Consider the following 24915-nt stretch of genomic DNA (forward strand, 5'->3'; position numbering starts at 1 on the left):
GCTTCCTTCTGCATTACTTTCTCTGTCATTCACCTCAACTCTGGACATTCCTGTGTGCCCGAAAATCCAAGCAAGGAGAAAGTCTTCATTGCTGACTCATCTGCAAACCGGTCTGGATCAAACCTACAAAGAAAATTTGGAGTTAATCATAATATAGCTCCACTGGTAATTTACATATTGACACTAAACAGACATTGGTATGTAACAAAGTTTGAAATCTAAAGTCTACAGACTAGAAAACACTGCCACATTGTATTTACATGTAACCTATTATGTTCCCAAATTACTGAACATATATTTAGTCTCTTGATGTTTCTTATTTTATTATTTCTACACAATAGAAACAAAATGCATTTCTCATAACTATAAGGGAATGAGATTGTAACAAAGGTTTCATTCATTTTATGAGATATAATACTTCCTATGAAGTATTATACAAAACCACAAAATGAATCTTTAATTAAATGTAAGACTTATTACATGAAACCAATTAGTCAATGTGAGGCACTTCACACTGCCTTTTCAACTAATATTTATTTCTTAAAATTGGAAATTCTGGCCTTAAAACTATAATCATCAATTATACTGTACTTAGACTTATTAATAAATAAGAGAAATGAAGAGCCCGAGAAAGGCTTTTTGTTTTCAGAACTTACTCTGTATAAAGTCACTGGGGGAATGGATATTTATTTTAAATATCCATTATTTTATAATATAAAATTTATATATAATATATAATAATTTATAATATCCATTATTTTAAATATTTATATATATAAAATATATATTTTATTTATTTGAAAGGCAGAGTTACAGAGAGAGGGAGTGACAGAGAGTGAGATCTTCCTTTTGCTGGTTTACTCCCCAATGGCTGGAGCTGGGCTGGGCTCAAACTAGGAGCTAGGTGTGTCCTCCGGATCTCCCACAAGCGTGCAGGGGCCCAAGCACTTGGGCCATCTGCTGCTGCTTTCCCAGGCCACAGCAGAGAGCTAGATTGGAAGAGGAGCAGCCAGGACTAGAACCAGTGCCCATATAGGATGCTGGCATCACAGGCAGTGGCTAAACCCACTACAACACAATGCTGGCCCTGCATGGATATTTCAAAAACAAAACAACCTACCAACTTTGGAACATAAAAATTCCTCTAAAAATGTTGGGCTTTTAAAATTTTTAATTTTAAAGTATTTGTTTGTCAGTTAGAGAAACAAAAAGACAGACATAGAGAGATCTGCCTTCTGCTGGTGCATTCCTCAAATGCCTGCAGTGGCTGGCCTGGGCTAAGCCGAAGCAGGGAGCAGGGAACTCAGTCCAGGTCTTCCATGTGCAAGGCAGGGATCCAATCTCTTGAGTCATCACTTGCTGCCTTCCAGGATGTGTCTTAGCAGGAAGCTAGAATCCAGACTGGAGCTGGAACTCAAACCCAGGGATTCTGAAGGGGATGCAGGCATCCCAACTAGCATCTTAACCATTCAGCAGAACGTCTGTTCCCCCAAAAATGCTTCTGAAAGACCTAAACTGGACTAAAATAAAAAAAAATTCTGATTTCATTTTATTTAAAAAACATGAATTACTTTTCACTTTTGGAACGTATTCATACTATGTTTATAATACAGTTTATTTTAAAATAATATGAAATTTAATCATTCTCCCCTTTAATCTATTCTGAATTAAAGACTCTAAATGTTTACTTGATGGTATTGATGTATTTTCAGATTAAAAGTAAATCAAGGAAGGCCGGCGCCTCAGCTCACTAGGCTAATCCTCCGCCTAGCGGCGCCGGCACACCGGGTTCTAGTCCCGGTTGGGGCACCGGATTCTGTCCCGGTTGCCCCTCTTCCAGGCCAGCTCTCTGCTGTGGCCAGGGAGTGCAGTGGAGGATGGCCCAGGTGCTTGGGCCCTGCACCCCATGGGAGACCAGGAAAAGCACCTGGCTCCTGGCTCCTGCCATCGGATCAGCGCGGTGCGCCAGCCACAGCGCGCCGGCCGCGGCGGCCATTGGAGGGTGAACCAAGGGCAAAGGAAGACCTTTCTCTCTGTCTCTCTCTCTCTCTCACTGTCCACTCTGCCTGTCAAAAAAAAAAAAAAAGTAAATCAAGGAGGGTCAGGGCTGTGGCACAGCAAGTAAAGCTGCCTCCTGCAGTGCCAACATCCCATATGGGCGATGGTTCAAGTCCCAGTTGCTCCACTTCCAATCCAGCTCTCTGTTATGGCCTGGGAAAGCAGTAGAAGATGGCCCAAGTCCTTGGGCCCCTACTCCAGTGTGGGAGACCAGGAAGAAGCTCCTGGCGCCTAGCTCCTGGCTCCTGAACGGCGCAGCTCCAGAGTTGCGACCAACTGGGAAGTGAACCAGTAGATGAAGACCTCTCTCTCTCTGCCTTTCCTTTTCTTTCTGTGGAACTCTGACTTTTAAATAAATAAGTGTTTTTTAAAAAAAAGTGATAATAGCAAACACTTGTGAGGCTGGAGAGAAACTGAATTTCTTTTTTTTAGAAAAATTATTTATTTTTATTTGAAAGGCAGAGTTACAGAGAAAAAGAGAGGTACAGGCAGTGAGACAGACAGAGAATCTTTCATCTGCTGGTTCACTCTACAAATGGCTGCAACAGCCAGGACTGGGCCAGGCTGAAGTCAGGAGTTTCATCTGGGTCTCCAACGTGGGTCCAGGGGTCCAGGTCCTTGGGCCATCATCTTCCACTGCTTTTCCCAGGCCATTAGTAGGGAGCCGAATGGAAGGTGAAGCAGCTGGGACATGAACCAGTGCCCACATGGGACACCAGGACCCCAGGCAGTAGCTCTACACACTATGTCACAGTGTGAGCCCCTTAAATATAAATCTTAAAAAAAAAAAAAAAAAAAAGCAACTTGAGAGACAGAGAGTGTTTCCATTTGCTAGTTCCCTCCCCAAATGTTTTCAACGGCTGAGGCCAATGCCAGGATCCAGGAATGCAAATCAGATCTTCCATAGGGCAGGAACCCAACTACTTGAGTCATCACTGCTTCCTCCCAGTCTGCGCTGGCAGGAACCTGGAATCAGGGATTAGAGCTATGAATCAGACCCAGGTATTCTGATGTGGGTATCTCAACTGTTAGGTAAACAACTCTAAAACTTTATATATTTCTTTTGCCATAAAATCCATTTGAAATATAAAATTTACCTAACAATTTTTACACATTTTACAAATTTTGAAGGAATTTTGTTTTAATTACTAAATTTCCCTTAATGTCATATATTATTAAAGGTGTGGGCATTTCTCCTAGTGGTTGACACCTGTGTCCCACATAGGGTTATCTGGGCTTGATCCATGCCTCTGGCTCCCGACTCCAGCTTCTGGGTAATGCAGAGCCTGGAAGGCAGTGGTGAAGGCTCAAGTAATTGAATTCCTGTCACCCATATAAGAAACATGGATTGAATTCCTGACCCCTGGATTCTGCCTCAGACCAGTCCTGGCCATTATAGCTATTTGGTGAGTGCACCAGAAAACGGGAGTCTTCTCTTTCTCTCTGTGTCTCTCTGCCTCTCCAATTAAAAAAAAAAATGAAAATAAAAAAATTTAAGATGAGATTTAAAAAATCTCAAATGATAGAAGCACTTAATATGCCCCTCTTTTATACTCCAGAAGTCATGCACCTAGTACTCAATCCATGCCACTAACCCTCCGCTCTTGCACACTACATCACCATCTGACCCCCAATCAACTCAATAAACTTCTTCCAGGGATGTAAATCCTAGCCTGTCACCTTATGGCTGATTTTACTAGATACCCATGTAGAAGAAAACCGTAGCTTTGTTCTTCATCTTTCCCCTTCCTTGTCCTTTGCACACATAACACACATACATACAACACCTACTCTTTGAATTCTACTAAAGAACTGAATACTTGAGAAAGACCAACAGAAGGAAAAAAAGAACCTGCATGAGCAATACCCACTTAACAACAACAAAATTCTAAATTCTACTGAAGTTAAAGAGTGTTGTAGAGATCAGGTAATTAAGCAGATCTTAGCATACAAGTGATAATAATCGAGATTTAGAGTAGCAGATAACACATTCATGGAAGAAAAAAAATAGTAAACAGAACATATAAGCGGAAGGCAGAGGCTTTTTGTTCTATCATTGCCACATACTGAATTTTCTCCTCAAAACCTAGAGAAACAATGCACAACATGTAAGTACATAAAAATGAACAATGACAAATGCTGCCTACTTGTATGGTGATGGCCAAGTACTGGGGTCCTGAAGTACCACTCCAAGGGCATAAAGAACAAGAGTCTGCAAAAAACAACCAATCTCGTTAATCAGTGCCTACCACCAGCAAAATCACTCCCAGAGAGTCAGTTCACCTTAAAGCTCTTTTAATACAGATAATGAAAAATCAAATAAAATATAAAATAACAGAAGAAAACACAGATTGCTATTTTGCTATTTTATTACACAGGGGAAAGGCTTGTTAAGCATATCACAAAATCTGGAAGCCATAAAGAAATAACAGACTTCATTAACTACATGAAAATTTAAAACCTGCATCCAAATTAAAAAAAAAAAAAAGAAAACAGAAACAACAAAGCATAAACAATAGTAAAAGGAAATATAGGCACGAAAAACGTATTTGCCATATAACTAACAAAATTTGATTTTATATTATACAAAGACATAAATTCACCAGAAGGAGACTTAAAGTTGTAAAGATAATTCACAAAAGAAGGAATACAATCGCTTCTCGGCCTTTTGGCTAAGATCAAGTGTAGTACAAAAGAAGGAATACAAATTACGTATTAAAAGTTGTTCAATCTCTCCAATGATCAGATAAAGGCAAATTAGAATAATGAGGTGATTTTTTTTCATATAAGGGTCACAAAATATGTAGAAGATTCATAAATACAGAGGTGGCAAGGATTTAGAGAAAGGAAGTACTCTCACTCATGGTTGCTAACATCACAGATTGCCTTTAGAGGACAATTTTAAATGCAAATACACAAGGACTTTGAACACTCATTTCTAAGACTCTACTCAAATTCTGAACAAGGATATAATTTGTAACTTACAAAAAACACATTAAACTGTTAACAAGTAGTACCTGTGGGGAAGGAAGATTCTCTATTATCTGAACTTTAAAATAAGCATATATGATTTAGTAATTAAAATGACTGTGTGTTCCATCTAACAATGGGTAGTATTTATTGGACACTTCAAAGAAAAAAAAATTTAAAACAGACACCAAAAGAGTTAAGAAAAATAACTGGATGAGTTAAATATACCAAATGTTTCTCACCTCTCTAGGAATAATGAACTGGTCAATTTTTCCTTCAATATCCTGAAGCCGGGCAGAAACTGGGGTCAGTTTGGCAGTCCGAACAGTTTCACAAAGTATTTGCCGGCAATATCTAATAAAACAATTTGTTTTAAAGATATTTAATTTGGGAGAGGCAGTTTGAAATATAAGTATTTTAAGATGTTATTGAACAACTTCTCAAATCTTACCAATTTAAAATAATTCATCATAACTTTTATTTGCTTAAAGATATGTTATATATAAGTATAAAACTTTTACATAGATAGATTTAAATAAATTAAAAACACTTGTAAAAGTACCAGATGAAAGCACCAAACAATGCAATTTTTTACTAGAGACATCCTTTATTTTTAGCATGACACAATGACAGAAACCATAAAGAATAACGTAAACACTCTAACTATAGACACATTTTGTAAAATGAAACACAACTAGGAAAAAATATTTTTAGTAAATATATCCTTAATATACAAAAGCTCTTTTAAAAAGTGAGCTTCTGGCCAGCGCCGCGGCTCACTAGGCTAATCCTCCGCCTAGCGGTGCCGGCATACTGGGTTCTAGTCCCGGTCGGGGCGCTGGATTCTGTCCCAGTTGCCCCTCTTCCAGGCCAGCTCTCTGCTATGGCCTGGGAGTACAGTGGAGGATGGCCCAAGTACTCGGGCCCTGCACCCCATGGGAGACCAGGAGAAGCACCTGGCTCCTGCCTTCGGATCAGCGCGGTGCGCCGGCCGCAGCGGCCATTGGAGGGTGAACCAACGGCAAAAGGAAGACCTTTCTCTCTGTCTCTCCTCACTTGCCAGACGGGCAAAGATAACAAAGAATGACAACAGATATTACTAATAAAAGATGACAAAAAAAGATACTCCTATATCCAATTGGTGTAAGAATAAGTGTAATTTGGGGCTGGTGCTGTGGTGTAGTAGGCTAAGCCTCTGCCTACAGTGCCAACATCCCAAATGGGAACTGGTTTGAGTCCCTGCTGCTCCTCTTCCAATCCAGCTCTTTGCTGATGGCCTGGGAAAGCAGTGGAAGATGACTCAAGTCCACCCTCATGGGAGCTGCAGATGAAGCTCCTAGCTTCTGGCTTCCATCTGGCCCAGCTCCAGCCATTGTAACCATTTGGGGAGTGAACCAGCAGATGGAAGACCCTTCTCTCTGTCTCTCCTTCTATCTGTAATTCTCTCTCTCAAGTGAATAAATTAAAAAAAATTCTTTAATTAAAAAATACTAGGTATGCATCACAATACAGTAAAAATTAAATCATATCATGATCTTGCCATAAGCTAGTTCACTTAAATACTTTTATATTCAGGACTGCATTTAATCCTTATAAGAAACTCATGGACACTATTATTCTAATTTTACAGATTAAAGTTAGAGCAATTGTGTAAGATCACACAGCATCTAAGTGGTATCGACAGGATTCAAACCCATGTCTGTTTTACTTCAAAGCCCCCTAATCTTAACCACTGTAGTACTGCATACATCCCTAAACTATTAGTTTGCTTTTAGGACCTTATTATACAGAAATATTTGGAAACAATAACAAAGGTCTAAATACAATAGTGTTGTTTATAATATCAAACAACAACAAAAGAGTAAATATTGCTCCTTCTTTTCCTCTTTGAACAAATACTTACTGGGGATCCATGACATCTGAAGCACTGTGCTGGATACTGACCTACAAGACTGGTACTTTCAAGGAATTCAGAATGGAGTTGGCAGAGGGAAGGAGAGTCGAGAGCATATAGAAGATGGTCAAGTACACCAGCACAGTAAATGTCATGATAAAGGAAAGTCAGGGCACACAGGAACACAGGCAGGAGCACCTAACGTGAGAAAAGGCTTTGCAAAGAAACACACGCTTAGGCTGAGTCCAGCAAAAGGAAAAACCTCCGGAGTTAGTGAGAGGAGATGAAAAGAGAACCTACACAGATTAGTCTGTGCAAAATCCAGGAGCTAAAAAAAAAAAAAAAAGTGTTGTACCTTCACAAAAACAAAAGACCAGAGCCGAAACCAAGGGTACAAAGAGGTACAGTAATGAAAAAGGAGGTGGCAGAGGGAGCCTAGGCCCTTTTTTCATTATTATTATTTGACAGATAGAGTTAGACAGTGAGAGAGAGAGAGAGAGACAGAGAGAAAGGTCTTCCCTCCGTTGGTTCACCCCCTAAATGGCCGCCAAGGCTGGCGCTGTGCCGATCAGAAGACAGGAGCAAGGTACTTCCTCCTGGTCTCCCATGCGGGTGCAGGCACCCAAGCACTTGGGCCATCCTCCACTGCACTCTCTGGCCACAGCAGAGAGCTGGACTGGAAGAGGAGCAACTGGGACTAGAACCCACACCCATATGTGATGCCGGTGCCACAGGTAGATTAACCAAGTGAGCCATGGCACCGGCCCTAGGCCCAGTTTTTTAAATTTGTTTTTAGATTATTTGTTTATTTGAAAGGCAGTCACAGAGAGAGAGAGAAAGAGAGAGAGAGAGAGAGACACGGAGGAGAAAGAGAGAGAGAGAGAGATCTTCCATCTATTATTTCACTCCCCAAATGGCCACAACGGCCGGGGCTGGGCCACTCCAAAGCCAGGAGATTCATCCAGGTCATCCAGGTCTCCCACAAGGATCCAAGGACTTGGGCCATCTTCCACTGCTTTCCCAGGAGTATTAGCAGGGAGCTGGACTGGACGTGGAGCGGCAGGGACTCGAATCAGTACCCACTGATACCAGTGTTGTAGATGGCACCTTTAACCCATTATGCCACAGCACAGGCCTCATTAGGTCCAGTTTTTGAAATGGTACAGAGTTTAGTAAGTTATGTAAATAAACTATATTGGGGAGGGCCAGTGGCTAAAGCCCTGGCCTGCAGTGCCAGCATCCCATATGGGCACAGGTTTGAGCCCTGGCTGCTCCACTTCTGATCCAGCTCCCTACTAATGCACCTGAGAAAGTCCTTGGGCCCCTGCACCCATGTGGGAGACCTGGAAGAAGCTTCTGGCTCCTGGCTTTGGATCAGCTCAGCTCCAGACAGTGCAGCCATTTGAGGAGTGAACCAGTGTATGGAAGACCTGTCTCTGTCTCTACCTCTCTCTGTAACTCTTTCAAATAAAATAAAATCTTTTTTTAAAAAAGTAAACTATATCTGAAGAGCAGTGAAGGACTTTAAAATTCAGAAATTGGTTGATCAGATGTGACTCTCCAGATGTAGGAAAATCATTAGTCTCCCTGCCCCCCAGTTCTAAACTTTGGATACACATTAGAATCATCTGAGAAGCTTATGGAAACTTGATGTCCAGAGACTGTGAAACAATTGGTTTGAGATTTGTCCCAAACATATCTGTTTCATTTATTTATTTAATTATTTATTTACTTATTTATCTGAAAGGCAAAGTTACAGAGAGAGAGAGAGAGACAGAGAGAGAGAGATCTTCCATTTGTTGGTTCACTCCTCCCAAATGTCACAACAGCCAAAGCTGGGCCAGGCTGAAACCAGGAGCCAGTAACTCCATCCACAGGGTGGCAGGAGCTCTTGTATTTGGGCTTTCAAGCTGCCTTCCCAGGCACATTAGCAGGAAGTGGGACTAGAAGTGAAGCAGTCAGGACTTGAACAGGCACTCTTTTCTATGGGATATTTGCCATGCAAGCAGTGGCTTAACCTGTTGTACCACAACCACAATGCCAGGCCCCAGATATCTGTATTTTGAAAGCACCTTTGGTGATGCAATGTGCAGCCATGAGCTCCAGCAGCAATGTGGAAGATGGGCCAGAAAGGAACAAGATTCAAGGCTGCTGAGGTATCCCAGTCACGGAGTGCTCAGCCTTGTGGTTAAGATGCCCTCATCCCACATCTGAGTGCCTGGGTTGGATTCTCAGCTCCAGCCCTGGTTCTAGCTTCCTTCTAGTGTAGATCCTGAGAGGCAGCAGTAATGGCTCAAGCAACTGAGTTCCTGCCACCAAACCAGGAGACCTGCTGTACATTATCGACTCATGGTTTGGCTTGTCCCACCCCTGGCCCAGGGTATCTGAATACTGAACCAGTAGAGAAGAGCTCGCTCTCTCGCTCTCTCAGTCTGTCTCTCAAACAATTAAAAAAAAAACAAAAACAAAATACCCTGAAAAGCTAATTGATAAGTAGAATCAATAAAACTTGATCATTGCTTAGACATGGTAGAGTCACTAGATATGAGAATAATATCCACAAAATAGAGCAAAATTGGAATTTATAGAAGAGTCATATATTGTGTATTTAAAATGTTTAAACTTATTGTTTTAAATATATTTGGGGGGACAGGTGTTTGGCACATGCCATTTGGAATACCTGCATCCCTTATTCAAGTACTTGATTTTTGACCCAGATACTCGCTAGTGATCCAGCTTCCTGATAATATGCACCCTGGGAAGCAGCCGATGACGGCTCAAGTCACTTCAGTCCCTGCCACATATGTGAGACACCAGGATTAAGTTCCAGGCTTCTGGCTTTAGCCTGGAACTGGACTGTTCTGGGGACTTGAGGAGTAAACCAATGAATTAAAGATCTCACACTCTCTCTTTCAAGTAAAAATGAAAATAAACATTTATAAGTACATATGTATATATGCATGGAAAAATAGCAAGCAAAGATATGTAACAAGTGTTCTCTCTCAATGGTGCATTTACAAAGGACCTTTACTTTCTACTTCTTTACTTGCATATTAATAAACTAGTAATTTTGTGCATGAAACAAAGTTCATGTACACTGAACCAGCAAAAAGCAAAAATGCCACTTTTTTTAATATTTATTTATTTACTTGAGAGGCAGAGTTACAGATTGAGGGAAAGACAGAGAGAAAAGTCTTCCATCCACTAGTTACCCCCACCAAATGGCCACAACAGCTGGAGTTGGGCCAATCCAAAGCCAGAAGCTTCTTCTGGGTCTCCCACATGGGCCCCAGCACTTGGACCATCTTCCATTGCTTTCCCAGGCCGTAGCAGAGAGTTAGATCAGAAGAGGAGCAGCCGGGACTTGAACTGGCACCCATTTGGGATACCGGCACCACAGGCAGTGGCTTTACCCACTACAGTACAGTGCCGGCCCCCAATATCTTTTTTTTTTTTTTTTTTTAAGATTTATTTGCTGGGTCCGGCACTGTGGTATAATAGGTAAAGTCGCCGCCTGCAGTGCCAGCATCCCATAAGGCCACCAGTTCAAGTCCCAGCTGCTCCACTTCCAATCCAGTTCTATGCTATGGCCTGGGAAAGCAGTAGAAGATAGCCCAAATCCTTGGGCCCTGCACCCACGTGGGAGACCCAGAAGAAGCTCCTGGCTCCTGGCTTCAGATCGGCACAGTTCCGGCAGTTGCTGCCAATTGGGCAGTGAACCAGCAGATGGAAGTCCTCTCTCTCTCTCTCTCTCTCTCTCTCTCTCTCTCTCTCTCTCTCCTCTCTGTGTAACTCTGCCTTCTTTTTTTTAAAGATTTATTTATTTATTTGAAAAGCAGAGTCACAGAGAGGCAGAATTTCTTTTTTTAAAGATTCATTCATTTATTTACTTGAAAAGCAGAGTGACTGGGAGAGAAGGGAGAGATAGCAATGAGAGAGAGAAAGAGGCGGAGTGTTGGTTTACATCCCAAATGGCAGTAACAGCTGGGGCTGGGCCAGGCTGAAGTTTGGATCCAGGAACTCAATCCCGGTCTCCCACGTGGATGGTGAGGACTCGGGTAACAAGCTATCATCTGTTGCCTTTCTAGGTGCATGAGCAGGAAGCTGAATTGGAAGAAGAGTAGCTGGGACTCTGATATGGGATGTACACTTCTAAACTGCTAGGCCAAACATCTGTGCCCGCATGCTTCATTTTAAAATTACTTTGCCAATCTCCTCATTTTTAGAGCACTTTTTCATCAAAATTTGCAAGAATATTTTATATAACAAGAAATATTACATTCTTCCTTTCATTGCTATTGCCAGCTGGGACTCGAACCAGCGCCCATATGGGATGCACTGTAGGTGGCAGCTTTACCCACTACACCACAGTGTCAGCCCCAGATGCCGCTATCTTAGCAACCCATATGGATAATCAGTGGTGGCTTGGCAGCACCATCATCCTGACTAAATTGATATGCTACTCACTAGCAATCATTTTCTTATACTTAGTAACAAGTAAGTACCTAACAGTAAAAAACATGACATCCCACATTAAATACAGCAAAAAAATATTGTTTTTAGGGTAACTAACCAGAACATTATAATCACAAGAATACCTGCATTCACTAGCAAACAAAGCAACAATGAACAAAGGCAGACTCAATCTCCTCCTAAGAAGCTGTGTTTTGATTAAAAGGTTTCTGTACACTATATATATATATATATAAATGTATATATATATTTTTTTTTCTTTTAGATAAGAAGAAATATCAGAAACAGCTGAGGGAATTAGGAAGTGGGTCCTCTGTGGATGAGGAGGCTTCTGGAGGATGCTTTTTAAGACGTTTCCTCTATGGGGCCAGTGCTATGGTGCAGTGGGTTAATGCCCTGACCTGAAGCGTGGCATCCCATTTGGGTGCCGGTTCGAGATCTGGCTGCTCCACTTCCGATCCAGCTCTCTGCTATGGCCTGGAAAGCAGAAAATGGCCCAAGTCCTTGGGTCCCTGTACCGGCTTGGGAGACCTGGCTCCTGTCTTCAGATTAGCACAGCTCCGGCCATTGCCGCCAATTGGGAAGTGAATCATCGGAAGGAGGACATCTCTCTGTCTCTGTCTCTGTCTCTGTCTCTTTCTGTCTCTCCTCTCTCTGTGTAACTCTTTCAAATAAATAAATAAATCTTTGTTAAAAAAAGACATTTCCTCTAGAGTCATCTGCCTCATTAACAGTGCTTTTAATCTTAGAAGCCTTTTCTGGCTTCTATAAATGTTCATGATTTCTCGTTCTGAATGTATATGGTTTTAGTCCTTCAGTAAGCCCAGCACACATTTTTACCACGTCTATAGGCAATTTTCTGCAGTGTTAACATCATCCTCATTGTCACTATCATCACCATCAGCCTGATTCAGAACCACTTTGCTATTTCACCAGTCAATGAATGAACAATTGGAGCCTCACTATTGAGGTTGAAAACTTCGATATCCTCTTTTTCCAGCTTTCTGATGGACTCTAAGGCTATATTCTTTGCATATGTATGTATGTATGGGCATACGAAATCTGAAATTTCAAAGTCACCACCTTGTTTATCATCAATGTAGTTGTAGACCAGAAGTTGTAAAATTAATGCACTGTGCTCCAGGTGTTGGCAACTGCATCTATAGTATCATTCCTGCTAAATTCCTTTGGAAAACCTTGCAGGAGCAGATGTTTGGCCAGTGGTGAAGCCACTGGGGTCAATTTCCAGTCTGTCTCCTGATTCCAGGTTTCTGCTATTGCAGCAACTGGCAGGCAGTGGAGATGGGTCTGGTTGCTGCCACCATGTGGGAGACGTGAATTGCCTTCCCAGCTCCTGGTTTTAGCACCAGCCCATTCCTGTGGTTGTAATCCTTCGGGGAATGAACCAGCAGATGGGGGTTCTTTCCTTCTGTCTTTCAAATAAATTAATTAAAAAGTAAAACACAAAATCTCTCCATACCCATGGCTCTACTAGAATGCTCACTACTACTGGCATGCAGTTCAACAAAGTGTTTTTACATTCACTCTTCACTGACCTAAGAATACCCTAGGCACACTGCTGAACTAATCAAGTCACATCTAGGGAGAAGGTATGTGGCATAAACATTATCTTTGATGAGAATTTCATATGGAGAATGAATAGGACAGTTGTAAAGGAATAATAAGATCTTGCAGTCATTATCTGGTCCAGCTTCCTTGCAGAGTACACAAGCCACGGGTATAAAATATTTGTGAAACCAGTCAGAAAAAGAGGCCCCTGGGGATTCATGCCTTTCTTTGTTTATACAGAAAATGAACTGAAAAGAAATTAACTTCTTTAAAACAGCTAGACATTAGCTTTGGTCTATCACAGCAAAGTTTACTCTTATGCGGGCCTGCTGCATTAGTGCATTCCAGCACAGCTATTCTGTCCTTGGCATCCTTTCTCTTTTCTTTTTTTTTTTTTTCAAATATTTATTTATTTATTTATTTACTTGAAAAAGCAGAGTTACAGAGGGAAGAAGAGACAGAGAGAAAAGAATCTTCTATCCACTGGTTCATTTCTCAGATGGCCACAATAGCCATGGGTCAGGCTAAAGCCAGGAACCAAGAACTCCATATTGGTTTCCCGCATGGGTGGCAAGGGTCCAAGTTCTTGGGCCATCTTATGATGCATTAGCAGGAAACTGGATCAGAAGTGGAATAGCCAGGTCTCCTACAGGTGCGGCATGTATTCAACTACTTGACCTGCCACTTACTGCCTCCCTGTGCGTACACTAGCAGGATCCAGGATGTGACCCCAGGCACCTCAAGGTGGGATACGGGTATCTCAAGCACCTTCTTAGCTGCTGTGCCACATGCCTGCCCCCTGGCATCGGTTTTCATCAGCAGTGATCGTGGCAAACTCATCAATGAACTTCTCCATTGCTTGCAGATCACCAGGTGCTTAATTACCAACTCTTTCTGTAGTCAGCCTAGTGAATATTCATAGTTCTCTTCAATTTTTAGTTCACAGTGATAGATCTCTGCTTGTTTATGGATCAGCATACCATCAAGTGGCATGAGTTCACTGCAACACTAACGGATCCAGTCTTTCAATATATGAGCAACACCTTCATATTTAACTTATGTGAGGTTTTTCTATTTTTCATTAACTTCTGTTCATCACTTTCAGCACACAACTTCAATAGCTTGTTCTTCTAATGGTCACCTATGGTGGTCATTCTTCTTTTAAAGGTTATTTATATTTACTTGAAAGGCAGAGTGACAGAATAAGAGAGCTTGAGAGAGAGCTTGAGAGAGAGAGAGAGACAAAGAGACAGAGACATAGAGAAATATCTTCCATCTTTGATTCACTACCCAGATGGCCACAACAGCCAACCCTGGGCCAGGCCAAAGCCAGGAACTCCCTCTGGGTCTCCCATGTGGGTGGACCCCTCCCAACTGTATCAGTCATCATCTGCTATTTCCCAAGGCATGCATCAGCATGTATGAAATGTGGAAACAGGACTCAATTCCAGGCACTCCAGTACAGGATGCTGGCATTCTAAGAACAGTTGAACCTGTGGCTCCACAAAGCCCGCTGTATATAGTGGTTGTTCTAACATCATATTCTTTTTGTTTGACTTTATTAATTTATAAAGAGAGAACAAATTTCATGTATTTCATATATACAGTTTTAAGAGCATAATGATCCTCCCCACCCTACCCTCCTCACTCCCAGCTTCTTTTAATTTTTACAATGAAATATTTTCAGTTTTCCTCATAATCACAAGCTTAACCTTCCACTAAATAAAGAATTCAACAAGTAGTGAGTAGAAAAACCACTGATCCTCAAGAGTATAGACAAGAGCTGTAAACAATATTCAAATCTCAAAATGATGATTTTGCCCATATACATTTTTTTAAATCTGAGTATTAGTTACCAAAAATCAGAGAGAACACGTGATATCTGTCTTCTGGGGACTGGCTTGTTTCATTAAGCATAATAGTCTAACAGCATAGTGATCTATGAGACGTTTCACACTTATACCACTGTCTGTTTCACCAATATCTAGACTTTCTATGTTGCAGATAACATATTATTTAGAGGGGTATTTGCAGTCCTTTCTGACATTTTCAACAGTATCTTTACCCCACAGAGAGTAAGCAAAAAACAGTGAGTAATGCCTGTAGGTCTTGACCCTTCAGGGGCATCATGGGGAATCTGCCATTGGCATGTCCGGACTGCACACAGGCCGCTTTGTCCTGCTTTGTGGTCCTGCTTATGGAGCTGGGGAGGGCATGAAGTCTTGGTAAGCTCATAAAAGGTATGCCACAGCTGAAGGGGGCTGTGAGAGTCCCTTTTCCCTTGGGACACTGCATAAACTGTGGATTGTGTGCCTGCATTTTGACTGTGTCCCATCACACGAGGTCAGGTGTGGAATTTTTCACTTGCAACATCACATCAGCACTCATATAGTTTCAGAGGGCTGGGCATTTGATCCAGGGCTTAAATTGCTGGTTAGAATGCCTGCATCCCAGTGCCTGGGTTTGACAGAGTCTTAATTGCAGCTTTCTTCTAATGCATACCCTGAATAGCAGTAGGTGATAGGTCAAATAGTTAGGGTCTCTTGCCACCCACATGGGGGACCTAGATTGAGTTCCTGGCTCCTGGCTTCAATCTGGCCGGGACTTGGCTGCTATGAGCATTTAGAGAAGGAAGCCGCAGATGGGAGCTCACTTGCTCAGTCTGCCTAGCTGCCTGTCCAGAAAAGGGGGAGGGGACTTCAGATTTTGGATGTTTGAATTAGGGATGTTCAACCTAAAATTGTATACAAGCATGTAACCACAACACAAGCAAGATAGTCAATAGTTTTCCTCCCTCTAAAACTTTTACCCATGCCCTTTGTAGGGGATTTTTTCCTCATTCCTAGTACTAGACAACCAGTGACTGATTTCTGTAATTGTAATCTCACTTATCAAGAACTTCACATAAATGAAATTGTAGAGTAGGTAGTCTTTTGTGTTTACTTCTTTTACTTAGTGTAATAAGATCTATCTGTGTACTATGTTGCATATATTGATACTGTGATCCTTTTTATTACTTAGTAGTATTCCGTGGTACGGCTATACCACAGTTTATCTATTTACCAGTTGGTGAACATTTGAACTGCTTCCATTTTTGGGGGCGCTATTTGAAATACACTGCTGTGAACACTTGCCCATTTGTCTCTCCCCAGACATGCATTCATTTCTCTTGGGTAAATACTTAAGAGCGCAATTTTTGGGTGATAGGGTAAGTGTATGTTTAAATTATTTAAAAAATTCTCTCAGACTGTTTTCCAATATGGCTGTAGCATGTTTTATTCCCAAGAGATTATGAGTGTTGCACTTCACTTGACATCTCTGGTACTATTTTATACAGGCCAATAAAAATTATTTATTTATTTATTTGGGAAGCAAAGAGATGGAGAGAAAATACTCTTATCTTCTGGTTCTTTCCTCAAATGCCCACAACAGCCGAGGCTGAGCTAGGGCAAAAGCTAACAGCCAGGAATCTAATCCAGGTCTCCCACATGGACGTGGAAGTCAGGAGCTAGAACTTAATCCAAGTACTCTAGGTGGCAGCTTAATCACCAGGCCAAACATCTGCCTCTATACAGGCTGTTAAAGGTTTCCCAGAACCACTATTTGATTTTAAAAAGCATATCAAGTTATTTATTAAAACCTATACGTAAACATTTTAAGATCTATTAAAAAAAACCCTACAGATTTCCTAGATATTAAGATTAGTGTTATATTAGATAAGTCAGTTCAAATTTACCTTCCAATGATCTCCTCTTCTTTTCAGAAAGTTCTTACCTGAGATGTTCAATTTTCTCTGGAGTAACAGGACCCTTCCCAAAAACTTGGTCTATCTCTTCATACAATTTTTTTTGAACTTCTTCAGAGGTGGCCAAAAAATAGATCGCCCAGGTACATACTAGGTGAAAAATTTATAATAATAACAATGAAAATAGCTAACTCGTGGCCAGCCTGAGTACAAAATAAGAAAAATATAACTGTTTTTGCATTCTTAAATTGTGATACAGAACAGGGTGGGAACTTTTTTTCTGCCAAGGGCTATCTGGATATTTATGACATCAATCACGGGCCATACAAAATTATCAACTTAAAAATTAGCCTGTTGGGGCCGGTGGTGTAGCAGGCAAAGCTGCCACCTGCAATGCCAGCATCCTATAGGGGCCTTGATTCTAGTCCTGGCAGCTCCACTTTCAATCCAGCGCCCTGCTAATGGCCTGGGAAAAGCAGGAGAAGATGGCTCAAGCGCTTGGGCCTTTGCACTCACATGGGAGCCTGGAATAAGCTGCTGGCTCCCAGCTTCCGGCTGATCCAGTCCTGGTCATTGCAGCCATCTGGAGAGTGAACTGGCAGATGAAAGATCTTTTCTGTCTCTCCCTCTTTCTGTAAGCCCGACTTTCAAACAAATAAATAAATCTTTAAAAGTAAATAAATACAAATTAGCTACTACAGATTTATTAAATTTCAAGTCCCACCTAGAGCTGCCTTGGAAAGGCCAGAACAAATGATTTCGCTGACCTTATACAGCCTGCAGGCCAAATGTTCTCCACCCTGAATTACAGAAGATACATAAGGCCATAAAAAAGAATGGAATCCTTCACAGGATTTGTATTTCAATGAATGGGACATAAATATTTATAGAATATTGTCAAAAATAGAGTGCAAACTGGAGACTTTTTTTAAAAAAAGCTTTATGTACTTATCTGAAATGTACTGAGACAGAGAGAGGGGGAATAAGAGAGAGACAGAAAGAGACACACACAGAGAGAGAGAGAGAGAGAGAGAGAGAGATCTTCCATTCACTGGTTCATTCCCCAGGGCTAGGCCAGACTGAAGCCAGAAGCCAAGAATCCATCCACGTCTCCCAAGTAGCTAACAGGAATCCAAGTCCTTGGGCCGTAGATGATACACTGCCTCCCATGCACATTAGCAGGAAGCTGGATTAGAAGTATGGAGTAGCTGGAACTGGAATCTGCTCTCTGATATGAGATGCAGGCACCCCTGGGGACAGCTTCACCTCCTGCATCACAACACAGGCCCTGGGTGCTTTCTTTCTTAAAAATGGCAGTAACTAAAGTCATGGAATGCATTTCACCATAGACAAAACAGTAATAAACTTCTCATCTGGGGAAGGGGGTGTTCCATGTTGGTGATTGTGATAAATGATCTGGTTCACTCATCCTGGTTAAAAAAAAAACATTTATAGTTCATTCAGCAGCCCTAATTAAATGATTCATAGGAGTCAAATTAGCAGACGATTAACCTACAAATCAATATTCTAAATTTTTGTTTTTAACGGTAAATGAACTGGCTCAAGAACTGGTTATTACATAGAGTATTATTCTCAGAAATCAACTGGGAGTTGGTTGATGACACAATCTCACACCCAGATTTGGATTCGCTAGATCTGGGGTGAGGTCCAGGAATCTACACTTTTGTAAGTATCACAGTCAATTTAATGAATTCCAAAACTGGAATATCACTGGCTTATGGCTTACTTTTGCTTAAACTGGGTTACTGATTATATACAGTGAGGAAATGAAAATGTAAGAAAATTATACAATGAAAATGAAACAGAGGAAAAAGTTTCTTTTAGGAATAAACTGAAATTATAACAATTCAAAGAATGGAACCATCTGGATACATATTGCTTCTTTCCCTAGAATATGCTTGAACCGACACTGTATATAGCTCTATTTTTTTCTATAGCAAAGATTTTTATATGCTTACTGCAGTGTCCACTTCTAATTACCAATTATCTGTTTTCTGAGATAACAGCTGATTTAAATATATCTCTAAGTTAATTTTAAAAAATATTTGCCGGATTTGCCTAAAATCCATATTATTATCTCTAAAATCAATAACCACCTGGTATTCAATTATGTTGGCAATTTCCTCATACGGAAAGTTCATAAAAAGCACGAGTGGCTGTCCCAAACTTTTCCCTGCATATGCTTCTTCATTATGGTTTTTGAGTGAACTGTAAAATTTTTATTTCACAAAGGACATGAAAACTTGTGCAGTACACTATATGGACACATAATACAAATTACCATATACAGTACTACACAACTGAAGGGTTCTGCACTAGGATTTGCATACAGTGCTTCCCCATATGTCCTACTTAACTAAATATCACTTGAAAGTGTAACTGAATAAGCTTAATAATCTTAAACATTGGTTCCTTTTTAGAATTCTACTAAAAAGCATGACTGGAAATAGTTTAAAACTGTGATTTTAAACAATTTAACAATCTTTAAACACAATACTGAATCAGACATGATTCCACAGTTGAAAGACACCTCAGAGGTCAGCTAGAGCCAAACCCTTATTTCAGAAAAGGAGAAAACACAGAGATACCCAAGTATCTTGCTGAAGGCAAATAAATGGCAGAGCAAGGGCTTTATTTAAGGTTCTCTGTCTCTCTTACCACTCAAACGCAGTAGAAGTACCTCAGAAAATCACAAACCTACTTGCAAAGAAACAGCATTACTCTTTTTTATTTTTTTTAATTTACTTTTTTTTTTTTAATTTTTTGACAGGCAGAGTGGACAGTGAGAGAGAGAGACAGAGAGAAAGGTCTTCCTTTTGCCGTTGGTTCACCCTCCAATGGCCAGCGCGGCCGGCGCACCGCGCTGATCCGATGGCAGGAGCCAGGTGCTTATCCTGGTCTCCCATGGGGTGCAGGGCCCAAGCACTTGGGCCATCCTCCACTGAACTCCTGGGCCACAGCAGAGAGCTGGACTGGAAGAGGGGCAACCGGGACAGAATCCGGCGCCCCGACTGGAACTAGAACCTGGTGTGCAGGCGTCGCTAGGCAGAGGATTAGCCTATTGAGCCCCGGTGCAGGCCCAACAGCATTACTCTTAAAATTCCTTCTAAAAACTAAAAGTAAGATGAAAATATTAATTGAATATTGGAAATGTTGATTATGTGTTATTTTTGAAGGTCTTTAGCAAAGATATATTATGTAATACACATTTTTAAAGGAAGTAAACATTATTTTAAAAGGATCAAATACATTAGATTTTGGACACCTGCTTTCCTAAATTCCTTTCAACTATAATATCTGAATATCTGTAGTTCTCAAAGAAGAAAGATTTATGGGAAATCTACATCTCTATTCATCATTTTAAAGAAAATTTCCTGAAAGAGAGAGCTGTAAATGAGATTCATGTGAACATAAATTTTGTAGATTTAAACTGATGTCCTATTTTTTCCTTTAAGTACTTTATCTTAGTGTATTTTTATGTATATACATATTTTTATAAATATTGTAGAAATGAAGGGTATTCCACTAATCTAAAAACCAGTGAGTAAACTTAGAAATACATCGCACATTTTGAATTTTAGATAAAAGTCAACTTCAATTCCACCAAGAGAGTTCTTTTAAACTGTGATTTCTGTGGCCTGCATCTTCTGTCGGTAGACCTCAATAAGCAGACCAGCTTGGAATCACAGTGGGAAGCAGCAGCAGGAAATGGAAAAGCTTGCTGCTCCCGCTGGAAAGGTGTCAATAGCAGCTCCTGCGAAAGGCACTAACTAGAATTCACAGTCCATAAAACGTGTCAAAAATTTTATAGCACTATTCAGAGGTGGCATTGAGCACCTTGGGTTAAAAAAAGGTACTAATGTGAATCCAGCCTTTAAGAATAAAAAGGAGGAAAAAAATTATAGAGGTCACATAGACAATGTTTCCTTTATTTCAGAACAGCTTTACCCTGTAGATTTTGAAATCTATCTGAAAAAGAAGCCAATTTTACTTACATTTTGCAGTTATTACACACCCGGCCAGAGAAAATATCATACCGTCTTCTAGAACCTAGGAAACAAAAATAAATTTAGAAAATGTGAAATGTAATGTGACCTATATTAAGCTCTACCAAATAATCTAGACCGTAAAATTAGGATCAATGAAAGGAAAAAATTGTACTGTTCCCTTCTGATGTTTTTAAGAAAAATTTTATATAATATGAAAATCAACTTAAATACTGCACTGTCTTTTGAATACATTAAATATTTAATTTAATGGCTGAAGATACACTTTAGCATAATGGCTGGGTCTTAACCTTCTGGCATGACCTGGTCTGATAACAAAGCCTTGACAAGTGGAAAAGAGCCTTCCACTGGCCTCAGAATCTAATTCAATTTCTGTACCAACATATTCCCAGAAAACCAGTTCTGCTTTTGAGCTCTGGCATAGATGGAGTGGGGCAAGAGTCCTCCAGTGAACGGGTGCTGCAGTACTGGCTCCATCTGCGGCTTGCCTGACCACACACAGAGGCAGTGTGCGCCAGTGGTAACAGGCCTGCACCGTGAACAAGCCAAGCTGCCACACATGGTCACAGGGCAGAGTGGCTTAGTCTATAAAGGCTTATACCAGTCCTTCTCCTCTTTTATGATCACAGGATTCTGGCTCAATATTTGCTTATTCAAACATTAAATAATATACTGCTGCTTCAAACAGCTTAGTAACCAGAGACTATTTTTACTACTTAAAATATACAATAAAGGAGAAGCCATTTAATTTTAGAATATCTGGATTAAAGTGAGTGAAAAGCACATTCCATATATGTGTGATTTTTTAAGATTTATTAATTTATTTGGAAGGTGGAGTTACAGAGGGCAGAGACAGAGGCAGAGCGAGAGAAGTCTTAAATCCACTAGTTTACTCTTCAAATGGCCACAAGGGCCAGGGCTGGGCCAGAGTGAAACCAGGAGCCAGGAGCTTCTTCTAGGACTCTCACATGGGTGCAGGGGCCCAAGTACTTGGGCCATATTCTGCTGCTTTCCCCAGGCAGGGAATTAGATCAGAAGTGGAGCAGCCGAAATTCTAACTGGCACCCATACAGGATGTTAGCGCTGCATGAGTTAGCGGGAGGCTTAACCTGCTATGCCACAGTGGTGCCAGCCCCAATTATTTTTTATTTGATAAACATTTAACAATTACATCACCTGTTGGTCATTAAGGTTCCCATGTACTAAGGAGTCGATGAAAATATGTTGATTAAAATTCCTTCCTTTTCGTTCTTTTATGATTTTCTTTAAGGTACATTCCAGTTCCATAAAGGCTTAGAGAAGAAACACACACAATTAGAATACAAGCATTTGTGGAGACTGAACTGTTTAAGGGTAAATCTGCACAAAGTTATGTGCAGAATAAAGCCTTCAAAGGTAATAAACAACAATAAAGATACTATTTTAACTCATCTATTTCCTTTCCTTCCTTCTTTTTCCTAAACTTAACACACAGGAAAAATATTTAAACATGTAAGTACAGGTTAAGGAATAATTATAAAGCAGATACCTATACCATCACCACCCAGCTCGAGAAGTTAGAGCCCTGCCAGCACCTTAGAGGCCTCCAAACACATCCATCTCTCCCCTGACACCACCCATCCTCCCTCTAAATTCTTTCCTCCAACAACTATATTCCTCCTTCCGAATCAGGCATCACTTGTTGAGGAACAGAAACAGTTATGAAATAACCAGAAAACTTCTGAAACCTAAAAGATACAAATAACTGACAAGCAAAGGTTAACAAAATCATCCAGTCCTCATCTTTCTTGACTGCCATGTCACTAGCCAGGAACGCTTGGTCACTTGGTTCCCAGAACCCCACACTTCCCTCCTGATCATCCTCAGTCTTTTTTGATTCCTTCTCATCTCTTGGATTTCTGAAAGATGGCATGTTCTAGGACAGCACTCTGCTTTTGAACCTCTTCTCTTTTTCTTTCTGTATTTATTACCTTGGTATTCCAAATTTACATTTCTAGTAAATGTAATTTACATTTCTAGTAAATTACATTTCTAGTAAATTTCTTCTGACTTCTAGACTCATACATCCAGCAACAAACAACATTTCCACTTGGATGCCTGAGGCACTTTAAACATAACATATCCGACACACTCAACTCTTGATCCTTCCCCCCAAAACTGGACCTTCCAACACTCCTCCCTATCTTATTTCCTAATAACATCATCTTCCAACTACTCAGGCCTAAAAAGCATTGGTGTTGACCTCTCTGATATTCTGCATTTAATCTGTAGGCCAGCGTTGGTGATTCTATCTTCAAAATAAGAATTACTCTTACTTTTTTTGGGGAAGGAGGATTCTGTTGTTCTAACCCATGTTATTAATCTTCCTGGTTCACTGCAATAGCTCCCTAATTAGTATCCCTGGGGTGAGCCTTTGACCAAGTGGTAAAGACACTGCTTGGGATAATACCCACATCCCCTATTACGGCGCCAGGGTTCAAGTCTCAGTGCTGTTGCTCATTCTGGATTCCTGCTGATACGTACTCTGAGAAGCAACAATTGGCATTCTTGTTTATGGTGTCAGTAATCTCCCTAGGCTCTTGTCATAAGTTGCCAAGGCTATGGAAGCATTTTGAGTTCGCCAACTTAGATCTTATTTAGACAAGGTCATAGCCAAAGTGGAAGTTCTCTCCTCCCTTCAGAGAAAGGTACCTCCTTTGATGGCCCGTTCTTTTTTTTTTTTTTTTTTTTTTTTTTTACATGCAGAGTGGACAGTGAGAGAGAGAGACAGAGAGAGAAAGGTCTTCCTTTGCCGTTGGTTCACCCTCCAATGGCCGCCGCTGCAGCCGGCGCACCGCGCTGATCCGATGGCAGGAGCCAGGAGCCAGGTGCTTTTCCTGGTCTCCCATGGGGTGCAGGGCCCAAGCACCTGGGCCATCCTCCACTGCACTCCCTGGCCATTGCAGAGAGCTGGCCTGGAAGAGGGGCAACCGGGACAGAATCCGGCGCCCCGACCGCGACTAGAACCCGGTGTGCCGGCGCCGCAAGGTGGAGGATTAGCCTATTGAGCCACGGCGCCGGCCCAATGGCCCGTTCTTTCTACTGGGATCTCATTCGCAGAGATCTTTCATTTAGGTTTTTTTTTTTTTTTTTTTTTTTTTTTTTTTTTTTTTTTTTTTTTTTGCTAGAGTGTCTTGGCTTTCCATACCTAAAATACTCTCATGGGCTCTTCAGCCAGATCCGCATGCCTTAAGGGCTGATTCTGAGGCCAGAGTGCTATTTAGGACATCTGCCATTCTATAAGTCTGCTGTGTATCCTGCTTCCCATGTTGGATCGTTCTCTCCCTTTTTTATTCTATCAGTTAGTATTAGCAGACACTAGTCTTGCTTATGTGATCCCTTTGACTCTTAGACCTATCAGTATGATCAATTGTGAACTGAAATCGATCACTTGGACTAGTGAGATGGCACACTTGGACTAGTGAGATGGCATTGGTACATGCCACCTTGATGGGAATGTATTGGAATCCCCTGGCACATTTCTAACTCCACCATTTGGGGCAAGTCAGCTTGAGCATATCCCAAATTGTACATCTCCTCCCTCTCTTATTCCCACTCTTATATTTAACAGAGATCACTTTTCAGTTAAATTTAAACACCTAAGAATAATGGTGTGTTAATTACAGCGTTCAACCAATAGTATTAAGCAGAACAAAAAAAAAAAATACTGAAGCGAATAAAGTATTAAATTGTTCATCAACAGTCGGGACAAGGGCTGATCAAGTCACTGTTTCTCATAGTGTCCATTTCACTTCAACAGGTTTCCTTTCTGGTGCTCAGTTAGTTGTCACCAATCAGGGAGAACATATATTTGTCCCTCTCGGACTGGCTTATTTCACTCAGCATGATGTTTTCCAGATTCCTCCATTTTGTTGCAAATGACTGGATTTCATTGTGGTGGGTTTTTTTTGTTTTTTTTTTTTTTGTTTGTTTGTTTGTTTGTTTTTACTGCTGTATAGTATTCTATACAGTACATGTCCCATAATTTCTTTATCCAGTCTACTGTTGATGGGCATTTGGGTTGATTCCAGGTCTTAGTTATTGTGAATTGAGCTGCAATAAACATTAAGGTGCAGACAGCTTTTGTGTTTGCCACTTTAATTTCCTTTGGGTAAATTCCAAGGAGTGGGATGGCTGGG

At 40.9% G+C, this 24915-nt stretch overlaps 1 protein-coding gene and 1 pseudogene across 2 annotated transcripts in view; one reads left to right on the top strand and one right to left on the bottom strand.

The window, feature by feature from the left end:
• Window positions 1–24915, bottom strand: part of CYP20A1 (cytochrome P450 family 20 subfamily A member 1) — a 65066-nt gene that overhangs the window by 5245 nt on the left and 34906 nt on the right. For both annotated transcript variants that reach the window (XM_002712554.5, XM_051848291.2), the window contains 6 exons: window positions 21914–22029; window positions 20726–20780; window positions 16739–16859; window positions 5271–5382; window positions 4206–4270; window positions 34–123 (listed from right to left, as the gene is read on the bottom strand). In XM_002712554.5, coding sequence (XP_002712600.2) covers window positions 34–123; window positions 4206–4270; window positions 5271–5382; window positions 16739–16859; window positions 20726–20780; window positions 21914–22029 — 559 coding nt within the window. The remainder of the gene's footprint in view (window positions 1–33; window positions 124–4205; window positions 4271–5270; window positions 5383–16738; window positions 16860–20725; window positions 20781–21913; window positions 22030–24915) is intronic.
• Window positions 4711–4793, top strand: LOC138849210 (U2 spliceosomal RNA; annotated as a pseudogene).

This window comes from Oryctolagus cuniculus, chromosome 3 (genome assembly GCF_964237555.1).
Source record: "Oryctolagus cuniculus chromosome 3, mOryCun1.1, whole genome shotgun sequence".
Lineage (NCBI taxonomy): Eukaryota > Metazoa > Chordata > Mammalia > Lagomorpha > Leporidae > Oryctolagus > Oryctolagus cuniculus.